The 8804-nt window shown below is 45.3% G+C and overlaps 1 protein-coding gene across 4 annotated transcripts in view; it reads left to right on the top strand.

Moving 5' to 3' along the window:
• The window catches only part of cracr2b (calcium release activated channel regulator 2B), a 17168-nt gene extending 8653 nt beyond the window's left edge, over positions 1-8515 (top strand). For 3 of the 4 annotated variants that reach the window (XM_063196141.1, XM_063196142.1, XM_063196143.1), the window contains 9 exons: positions 580-923; positions 1332-1443; positions 1769-1904; positions 2761-2910; positions 3172-3262; positions 3796-3891; positions 4256-4443; positions 6126-6197; positions 7081-8515. In XM_063196141.1, coding sequence (XP_063052211.1) covers positions 582-923; positions 1332-1443; positions 1769-1904; positions 2761-2910; positions 3172-3262; positions 3796-3891; positions 4256-4443; positions 6126-6197; positions 7081-7237 — 1344 coding nt within the window. In that variant the 5' untranslated portion in view covers positions 580-581 and the 3' untranslated portion in view covers positions 7238-8515. The remainder of the gene's footprint in view (positions 1-579; positions 924-1331; positions 1444-1768; positions 1905-2760; positions 2911-3171; positions 3263-3795; positions 3892-4255; positions 4444-6125; positions 6198-7080) is intronic. The other variant, XM_063196144.1, reaches the window with a different exon arrangement.
• Positions 8516-8804: the final 289 nt, after the last annotated feature.

Here is an 8804-nt window from a genome sequence, read left to right on the forward strand (position 1 = left end):
ACTGTGAGTATTAAGGACCATGTTTCCCTGTGAAGCTGTACTCTAGTACATCTCTCTAGTTTATATTTAACTTTTTTGCTAAGTAGGTCTTTGTACTCTCTTGATAAATCTAAAATTAGCATTATTGTTGTTAACAGCTCACTGTTTAAGAGCTGCAGGTCATGTGTTTTCCCTCTGAGAAGTCAGTTACGGTGAAATATCAGTTGAGGTGGGTACAGTGTGTATTTCTCTGAGCAATGTGCTACAACTTCAAATCAAGAACAGCTTCACTCGACTCAGCTGAGCAGTCACATAACACCTCTAAGTGTTTGTATGAATAGCCGTTCATTACCCCAGGAACATTGGATCTCTAGCAATATAAGCAGACAAACTATTAATGGAAAATCTAGCAATATTAATGGTAACATGGCCTGGCTAATGTTGCTAGAACTCCACAGGACAGCAAATACATCTGTTAACCATACAAGTCCCTTTTGTCCCTGACCCCCCCTTTAGTATGTCCGCGACCCCCCCAGGGGTCCCGACCCCCAGTTTGGGAACCACTGGTCTACATGATTATGAACGTTTGTCTTTCCTCAGGGATGTCCGCTTGGCTGGGGGATGGAGTTGTTCTGGAGGGGGAGGGCAGCGGTGTGTCCACCCCGCCTGCCACCCGTAGCCCCCGTCTGAGGGGGGGTCGAGGACGCAGCCTCAGCACCAGCAGCAACAACAACAGCAGTAGCAGAATCAGCAGCCCTAAAAGCCAAGGTGGAGGAGGAGGATGGCGAGGAGGAGGAGGAGGAAGCGGCATGGTGTTCCCTGGAACAAGCAGCCATGACGCCTCGTTCCCTGGCAGGCAACAGGAGAGCATGGACAAGGCCAGGGAACTGTTTGAGCAATGTGACAAAGAGGGCAAGGGGTTCATTACAAAGAGAGACATGCAGGTGAGCTCGCAAGGTCACACATGCTGCCAGTTAACACCTTTGCCACTCTCTTTCCCCTTTGCCTTACATCATCTTTGAAGATATTTGTTTTTGGTTAATAGGTTAGCGCACAGACACAATGTAGAAATGCAATACATTTGTCTGAACCATACTCTTGACGCCTGTCCTCTTTGTTTTTTGTCATATGTTGTTCGCTGTTATCTGGATTTCTCGTTGAAGGACTTAATGTACAGGAAGCACATGCAGGTTTAGTGATTGCACAGAGTTCTGTGTGTGCTGATTCAAGTCAGACACTACATGTTTAGTTATGTTAGTCCCTTTTTGTTGTCTGTTTTTTACCCCTCTTGATTTCTCTCTCTCTCTCTCTCTCTCTCTCTCTCTCTCTCTCTCTCTCTCTCTCTCTCTCAGAGGTTACAGGGAGAGTTGCCCTTGTCTCCTGAGCAGCTTGAGGACGTATTTGACAGTCTGGACCGGGACAGCAATGGTTTCCTCACACCCGTGGAGTTCCACGCAGGACTAGGTGTGCTCACACACGGCAGATTTTCAAGCATAATATTTATTGTAACCATTTGATACTTGAAATGCAAAAGCCAATTCCCAAGAAGAAATAGCCTTTCGGCCTGCACAGTGGCTGAAACGGCTAAGGCACCATTATGCTGGGGACCCGGGTCCGATTCCATCTCAATTCCTGTCATACTCTCAAACTGTTGTGTCTCAATTAGGGCTTAGTAAACGCCCAGACATGTATTTTACAAAATGGTTTCAAGCATTATATTTGCGTGTATCCATTTGCTATTGTTTGTTTTTAATTTTTGTGTCTGCCCTTGTGTTCTGTGACGTGCTAGGGGAGCTGATGGGCGAGCAGGGCCAGGAGAGGCACGTAGAGTCGGCCATCGAGGAGTCCGAGAGGACTGTGCACCCAGAGGACCTGAAGCTCACCCACCTCGTGTCAGAGCTGTGCGCAGACAAGCTCTTCACAGAGTGAGCACACGCACACAAGCACACATGATGAGAACAGTTAGAGCCACTGATATATTTTTTGTGAATTGTGTTTTCTTGACTGCACCATGATTTGGTCCCTGGCAAGGTCCACCTCGTGACACCTTCAAAGTGTCATTGAGCTTGCTTGGTATGCACATGCAAGGGGAAAAATAAGTGTCTCCTGCTGCCATTGTATGAATAGTGATGAAGTGACCAGTACTAAGACTCCAGTACTAAGAATCATGTCAATGACCTGGCCCAGTGTGGTACCCCTGATACGGTTCCTGGCGGGGCGACTGTCATTCTGTGTGCGTGTGCGTGTGCGTGTGCGTGTGCGTGCGTGCGTGCGTGTGTGTGTGTGTGTGTGTCCGTCTTTCTAATCTCTCAAGGTGTTTGTGTGATGGCTTCCAGGATGTGGCTCTTTATTATACCCTGAGGGAAAACACCTCTCCATAATAAAAAAAAAGTTTCTCCATTGATCTCCACTGATATGGAACTTTGGAAGACATAGTACTACATTCAATGTCCATAGTCCATAGTATTGGGACATCACCTGTATTAGAGCAATGCCACTAGTAACATAACCTTAGATTGCGGTTTTAATAATGAGATGCCAGCTTTAGTGACCCTCACAGGTTTTCTTGGCTAATAAGTAATAAAAATGACTGAAGGATCACATGGTCTTCCATCAAGAAATTAAAATGCAGTGCTGCAGCTGTAATAATAGATGGCAGCAAAACAACCTCAGCTCTTGGCACAAAAGGCTGTCCAACACATTCAGATAGTACTGTACACAGTCACACATAGAAAAAGTCTGACTGTGTGTGTGTGTCTGTCTGTGTGCGTGTGTGCGCAGCAGTCAGTGGGAGCTGAGTTCCCTGTGGGGGGAGCTGCGTCGGGAGAGACCAGAGCTGCTGGGCATGCTGAGGGAGGTGCTGTCCCAGGCAGCCACACACCTGCACGACGCCCTCACCGAGAGGGACAACCTGGAGCAGGCACTGCGCAGGTCAGGACCTCTATCTCTCACTCTCTCTCTCACTCTTTCTCTCTATCTCACTCTCTCTTTCTTTCTCTCTTTCTCTCGTGCATGCTCACTATCTCTCTCTAGCTCGCTATCTCTCTCTCTCTCTCCCAATCCACATATTTCAAACATGTTGTCTTTTTCTTAGCAGTTTGACGAAGGACATGTAAATAAATTGTGCAGTTTGGGAGCGTTAATCAATGTGCAAACTTTTTATTATTTCTTGTGTGTGTGTGTGTGTGTTAGGAGGGAGCACGATCACCATTGTGAGGTGCGGTCCATCTATGAAGACATGGAGAGCCAGATCAAAGAGGAGCGGGAAAAACGCATAGCTCAGGTACTGTCCCTCCAATACACTCTATAGGACAGTGGTTCTCAACCTTTTTTAGATGCGTCCTAGCATCTTTATAAGAGGGTCTGTCTGTCTGTCTGACGGTCCGTCTGAAATGCATTCTCTAAATTGTCATTCCCTCCTGTGTCCACAAGGCGGCAGTACATAGACAGACGCATCTTTGTCCGCCTGTCGGACTTTTTGAACAAACGCTCCCTGGGCCTCGTCATAAGCTTCCCAACGCTCCCTTTACCCTATCACAAGCCTGCCACCGCCCCCTTAGTATTACAAAATAAAATACACTAATGCACCCCAATGGCAACTAAGCACCGCCCCCTCTGAGCTCTATCCATCTCCACACCATCTCCCTAGGGCTCCCCAATGCCCCCTGGGGGTCTGTAGAGCCCCCATTGGCAACCTGTGCAACATCATCTACCTATATGAGGAAGATGATGGTACTGTGGTGTTGTTGCCCCATGTTTTTGTGTGTGTGTAATGATGACTGACAGATGTGTGTTTGCATGCGCCCATGTGTGCAGGACAGTATGAGGCCTGTGGACAGGAGTGAACAGCTGCAGGAAGAACTGACTATGCGAGAACAGGAGCTGGAGTTCACACTCACTAAACAAAGAGAGGTAAAGACACACACACACAAGCTCACATCACACAAATGGATATCTCCCCACTTCCTCGGTCTCTCTTTCATTGCCTTTCTTTCATGCTTGGTCTCATTTTCTTGCCTTTCTCGTCATTTCCATCCTCTCTCTCTCTCTCTCTCTCTCTCACTCACTCACTCACTCACTCACTCACTCACTCACTCACTCACTCACTCACTCACTCACTCACTCACTCACACTCTCTCTCTCTCTCTCTCAGCTAGAGAGCAGGAGAGCAGGACTCATCTCTCTCTCTCTCTCTCTCTCTCTCTCTCTCACTCTCTCTCTCTCTCACACTCACACTCACACTCACACTCACACTCTCTCCCTCTCTCTCTCTCAGCTAGAGAGCAGGATCAGCAGTTTGCGTGCCACGCAGGCCGCCACGCAGGAGCATAACCAGCGTCTGCAGGATATGAACGTGCAGCTGATGGAGCAGCTGGAGGGCAGCCGGGAGCAGCTGCAGACCGCCCTGAACCAGATGCAGCTACTGCAGACCAGTGTGCAGCAGCAGGCCGAGGGCCGCGAGAGGTGAGGGGGTTTCAGCATGCTTCGTCACTTGCAATGTTAACACAATTCCATAAGCGTTCTTTTTTGGCGCCGCTTGATTGCTTAGCTCAGTGTTTCTCAACCTTTTTTAAGGCGAGGCACCCTTTCAATTCATGAAAAATCTCAAGGCACCCCAAACCAACAAGCCGTAACACAGCATCACATCCGATACCCCACAAGCTTAGAAAAGTAACATGTTTGGAGACGTTCGATGTTGCAGCTTTATCTCAGACAGGCTATGTGTAGGCCATACTGGGGTGACCTAAATTTACTTTGTTGTGCGTAAATGGTAGATGAAAGATTCCACTGACTAAGCATTAATTTATTTATTTAGACAAATATGTATTATATTACATAATTTATTAATTTACTTAGGTCAATTTCGCATACCGTCAGCCACGTGTCCGCGGCACCCCTGAGTGGGGCATGCGGCACCCCAGGGTGCTACGGCACCCCGGTTGAGAAACACTGGCTTAGCTAAGCCTTCACCCTGAATCAGCTGTAGTGGCAACGGCTTGTTGTGGCAACCGTAGAGCATTTATTGTCCATGTTTTAAAGTGCCGTGCCCAAGGACCACAGATGTAAACTAATTTTATAGCAAACTCTAGTACTGGAACTGTCCTCTACATGGCCTTTGCCAAATAAGGTAATAAATTAAACTAAGCTAAACACAAGGGGGAAGTGACGAGGATAATCCACTGAGTACAGTACTGTACGCACAGAGTAATAAGCTTTCCAATCCCAAGTGGTCCATCTATCTGAATTGTGCATGAGCCTTGTGCATGAGACCACTAATGCACAGACTAACTATTATGAATGGAAATTAAACAATGCACATTCGCTAAATTGCATTATATTATTTATTACATTCCACTTAGAGGACTGTTTTTATCCAAATGAAAGTTACTTGTACACTTAATTGGGCACAAGATATTGGTTGCAATGGGGTGTTGGGGATGCCTTTGCTTAAGGGCATTTAAAGCATGGATGCGGATCTAGAATTCAGGTATCGATGAAAGTGAAAGTGAAAGCCCAACTGGGAAACTCCAACGGCCATTGTCATTGTGACACAGCACCCTACAGCACACAAGTGAACACTGCACACTGCACACAATGAAATTGCATTGCCATTTATGCCTCACCCGTGCAAGGGGGCATCCCCCAATGGCGCCCCAAGGGAGCAGTGCGGCAGGACGGTACCATGCTCAGGTTACCTCAGTCATGGAGGAGGATGGGGGAGAGCACTGGTTAATTACTCCCCCCACCAACCTGTCGGGTCGAGAGTCGAACCGGCAACCTTTGGGCTACCACTCTGACGCCCTAACCGCTTATCGATGACTGCCCAACCGCTTACCCATACTGATTTTAACCTGCATTTGAACTTTAGCTTACACAACTGCTGAGAGAAGGCAAGAGATGATGTTAAGTTACCTTTGTTTATTTTAAAGAATTTAAATTTGCTCTTTGTTTATGTTCCCGTTTTACATTGAGTCATGAACCTTTTTACTGCACGAATTGGATGTGTGTGATTATTTCTTGACAGAATCTTATTATTCCATCTCTGTGTGCCTCTGTCCTTGTCATACCATGTCTTTCCATGTCTCCATTTCTCTCTGGCTCCGTCTCTCTATGTGTGTCCCTGCCATTCCCTCTGGTTGCATCAGAACGGTGCTGAAGGTGTCCAGGAACATGCAGAGGGAGAAGGAGAGCCTGACCAGACAGCTGGACCTGCTCAGGTAGTGCTGCACACCATACCTCCACCATTAGGAGTGCTCTGACCTGCTCAGGTAGTGCTGCACACCATACCTCCACCATTAGGAGTGCTCGGATCAAAAGCCACCCTAATGACTGAAGTTGTTACTTTTCTACGGAGGGTTAGACAAATCGACCAGTGTGAAAAAGAGAAGATAAAGTCAGTTAATTTTATGCTAATGAGCTTGGACGCAGTTTGATAAAAAACACATTAGAATATACAGCAGGGCACACTGATTTTCCACCATGTCTTCTTGCTTTTATGAAAAAATAATCCTTGCAAGTGATTGGAGAAACACCTATCTGACATTTTTAACAAGGTGATACTTTGTCTGAAACAATTGTCACGTCTGACTTATTTTTCCACTGCGTTTAAACTTTGACTACGTCACATCTCTGAAATCCTGCAATCCTGATTGGTTCTACTGCATTTTGGTTTGGGAGCAGGGCGAATCTGAAGGTCCTCCAGACCCTCATGTGATAGGAAGAACCACTTTGGAAGAAATGAATGGAAAAAAATAAGTGGGCCCTACTGTACATATCTTCCAGGTTGACAAGCCACAGCCGGTCTTTGAAAAGATAAATCAAACATCCCAATGCCTCATCCTCCTGAGAGAATAAAGCAAATTCAGGGCAAGACTTTGTTAGTTTGCTTGGCAGGCTGTTAGCTTTTGTCGCATTTGATCTGTTCACAGATAGAGACCAGGAACTGTGGTGACTTTTCATACTTTTTATACTCGGGATGCGTTAAGTTTTGCATCAGTCCATTCAATTTTTGCGATTATTGCCCATCTCCTCATTTCAATCTAACTTCTTGCCCCCGCCTTGTCCTCTATGTCTCTGCCTTCCCCTGCCTCTCTCTGACAGGGATATGAACAAGAGGCTGCGAGACGAGAAGGATGCCCATCAGCCTCAGAAGAGGGTTAGTTGTGAGCGTTCCTTCCTGCCTCCCTTCCCCTTCCCACAATACACCTGTGGCCAGGCCGCCTCGTCGTGGCAATGCTCTTCCATCCATCCCTTCTGACAGTAGTGGATCTGGTACCGAGACAGGTGCCTGTTGAGAAGTCTGGTGCGTCACGGGAGAGGACTAAGTTAAATGTGAGAAGGAAAGTCACCAAAGCATCTTCTGATGTGGAAGATTGATTTGTACTTTAGTCTACTACGTTAGTCTACTGGCACTGCTCTAAAAAAAAATCCACTGGTGCCTGTTGTTTTGATGAAGACTGGTGACAAGAATGTGATTTTGGCCAGTAGACAGCCTTTTGTCATCAAAAAGGAACAGGATCTTTTTTACATATAATTTCAGCTCACCTGGAAGCTCTTTCATGTACATACAAACCGTTATGACACATCAAAAATCTCTGAAGTGTCTTTTTGCGTAGAACAATGTGTTTTGAGTGTACTGTACAAACGGAAAGTAATTAGACTCCAAGTACTGTATTTGAGTATTACGTTGTGCATTGTGTGATTGTAGTTGACTATATGTTGGATAGTTCTCAATGAGCCTGTGATTTACTGTACACTTCCATCTGAGCACAAGTGCAACATTTTGACCAGAGCGTAGGTATGTTTAAGAAATGTTGATGCATACATACACACAACCATGTATACTTACTGTATTTCCGAATAGAGACTGTTACAGTTGCTTCCTTTCATATGACTACTGATGGTGTAGTGTTGAAATCATCAAACGAAAAAATGGGTTGCCATTTTCACATGGCTACCGAGTTTGGTACCACTTCATTTTAGGGCTCATTTGTCACCAATACATGCGTACGTAACTGTCCGTGGAAGTTATTTATTACAGTTGTTAAGCAAAATCTATCATTTGTTAGGTGTTCTTGTTCTTGTTCCTTGCAATAAGGCCTTTATTATCATTTGATATCACCATAATAAGAACCTAGCACGCTCTTGATTTTGTTGAACACATAAACACAAGTCACCTATACAGACAGTGGATAGGCATGTATTAGTGGCTATCGTGAACCCTTAACTAAAGTGTTACCCAGAATTTTCTAGTGTTTGTCTGTTTGTAGTATTGATATCTGCTCAGCGAAGGATCTTCTCCCACAGCTGTGGTTCTCCCAATTTTTCTACCTCTGTATAAGTGAGTCCACACATATAATGAACATGTGGAAGGCATTTCTGTAAACTGTACAAGAAATCTGTAAAAAGTCTTTAAATTATGTCTATCTAAATTATGATTTGTGTAAAGTTAGTAATTTATTAAATGGTTCGGTATCAAAGGGTGTGAACAAATGTATATTTTGTGTCCAAAACACATAAAAACAAAATTTCTGTATTCTGCTGTTTTGTCGTGTTTTCTCTTTTTTTGGGGAGTTCTCTATATACACATACACACACCAACAACAGTATCAACACTAACCAGATTAACACGTTTAATCATATAAATCCACTCTCAGATCAACTAATTAGCATTCCAACACATTCACACACAGTGATTTCCTTTCTCTTCCTTGTTCTCTTATGTGTCCCCCAATCCCTCTTCTTCCTGCTTGACGTGGCATGTGGCCAGGTGTGCATTGAGAAGCATCTCATGGAAAAGAGAGGGTCAGCAATGGGGGACTACC

Source organism: Engraulis encrasicolus, chromosome 4 (genome assembly GCF_034702125.1).
Source record: "Engraulis encrasicolus isolate BLACKSEA-1 chromosome 4, IST_EnEncr_1.0, whole genome shotgun sequence".
NCBI lineage: Eukaryota > Metazoa > Chordata > Actinopteri > Clupeiformes > Engraulidae > Engraulis > Engraulis encrasicolus.